We start from the raw sequence: 1,802 nt of genomic DNA on the forward strand, positions 1-1,802 counted from the left end.
AGCAGAGACAGGACCAATCGTCAAAATTTTGGTGTTGATCATTCGATTTCATCCTGGACACTACAGAAAATGGGCTAAAAGTGTTAAAAACCGGAATTTTCCTTTAATTAAACCTTCAAAGATCTCACCCCTGCCTCTCAGCTTCTGCTTTTGGGTCCTCACAAAAACCTTAAAACCAAATCCTGACAGTATTACCATAATATTTAAGCATTAGTCAAGAATATACAGTAGAATGATACATTGAAAACATATGGAAATGTCATTTATCAGACTGAATCCAATGATTTTTTTTTCTTTGTTTGCTTTTTTAGTGTTTCTACATTCCAAAGTGCCATAAGAACTACGCTGCGACACACGCTATAGTTCAGAACATTTCCCAGCGACTCAGGTCTCAGCATACAGTCCAGTGTTACGTCAACCCGACGGAGAAGACAGGGAGCGCCATCATGACACAGATTTATGGTCGGATCGCTGTCTTTCACTCTTTATTTTGGCCAACCTTCTCTTTGATTGGAGGATCTGTGATCATCGCCATGGTGAAGCTAACCCAGTACCTCTCCGTCATGTGTGAGAGACTCAGCCGCATCAAAAGGTGAAGCCTACGAGGCGGCGGGTTTCAGATCGGAGCTCAAGGACTAATTTAAAGGTTTGATCGCTCCGTCCGACTCAGTGATCAAAGAAAAAAGGGACGGTAGAAGACAGCTGACTGATGGATGACATCTATGCAGAACAAAGACTATTTCAAAACATCAAAAATGTGTTCCTGTTTGTTTTTTTTTTGTGGTTCACAAACAGTAGGTTTTAATTGAGTTCATTTGAAAAGTACTTTATAATTGCAGAAAGCAATCATGGCTGCAGCTCATTAACTTTGACTCAATTTTAAATTACATTACTAACATGTCTTTATTTGTCTTTAGCTCAGTGGATCAGAGGATACATAACACCATCTTTTTATTGCACCTTTAAGCATGGGAAATTATTGGTGTCAGGAATATTAGTCTTTTTCACACATTGCTAATTCATGTACTGTCACTGTGGAAGGTACACCTAGTGTCAGGATTGGTGGATGTAATTGTTGGATCCAAATACAGAGTAGAAGAAGGCAGGCAAGAGTAAAAATACAAAATAAAAAGTCTAGAACTGATCATTAAGGAAACTCAAGAACCAAAAACCTGTGAGACTCTAGATAGGAATAAACCAAATGATGAGGATCTAGCAATGAGCAACTGAAGAAACTGGTGTATATATGGGGAATAGAAACAATGCAAGGACTAATTAACTGATAGGGAGCAAGCAGAGGATAACTTAAAAAATACAACACTGCTTTAATATATCACAACATGGAAAAGGAACCAATGACACAGATTGACAATCAAACTGTAACTAAATACTTAAAAAGAAACTTAAACAGGAGTCCACTACGGGCAGAATCATTACACCTAATGGGACCTTTAGTAGGTAATCAAGTAAATGTCTAAACCAAAGCAAATACAGCAAAGTGTATATTTACAGTAAAGATGTCTTAGTCAATCAATCAATCAATCAATCAATCAATCAATCAATACTAAAAACAGAACTATTTCCACTTGTTTTCTAAGAGGATGTGCAGAGAGGCAGAGCTGCAGGGTGGCCAGTCACTTACCATACCTGTGGTCGCCCTGATGAGGTGTTTTGTTTGTATGTGGAGGTAAATCACCATCTCTGAATTAAGGAGTTCCCCTCTAAAGGTAGCCTCGTGAGACCATCCTGATCTCGCGAGCTTTCAAGGTTTCACTCGCAGATCAGTCTGGAGACTCTCCGTT

General features: G+C 38.9%; 1 protein-coding gene across 2 annotated transcripts in view; it reads left to right on the forward strand.

Annotated features, from left to right (window-relative positions):
* The window catches only part of kcnmb2 (potassium channel subfamily M regulatory beta subunit 2), a 21,202-nt gene extending 20,443 nt beyond the window's left edge, over positions 1–759 (forward strand). For both annotated transcript variants that reach the window (XM_015385793.1, XM_015385792.1), the window contains exon 5: positions 312–759. In XM_015385793.1, coding sequence (XP_015241279.1) covers positions 312–596 — 285 coding nt within the window. In that variant the 3' untranslated portion in view covers positions 597–759. The remainder of the gene's footprint in view (positions 1–311) is intronic.
* Positions 760–1,802: the final 1,043 nt, after the last annotated feature.

The sequence above is a fragment of the Cyprinodon variegatus genome, unplaced genomic scaffold (assembly GCF_000732505.1).
Source record: "Cyprinodon variegatus isolate N-32 unplaced genomic scaffold, C_variegatus-1.0 Scaffold348, whole genome shotgun sequence".
NCBI lineage: Eukaryota > Metazoa > Chordata > Actinopteri > Cyprinodontiformes > Cyprinodontidae > Cyprinodon > Cyprinodon variegatus.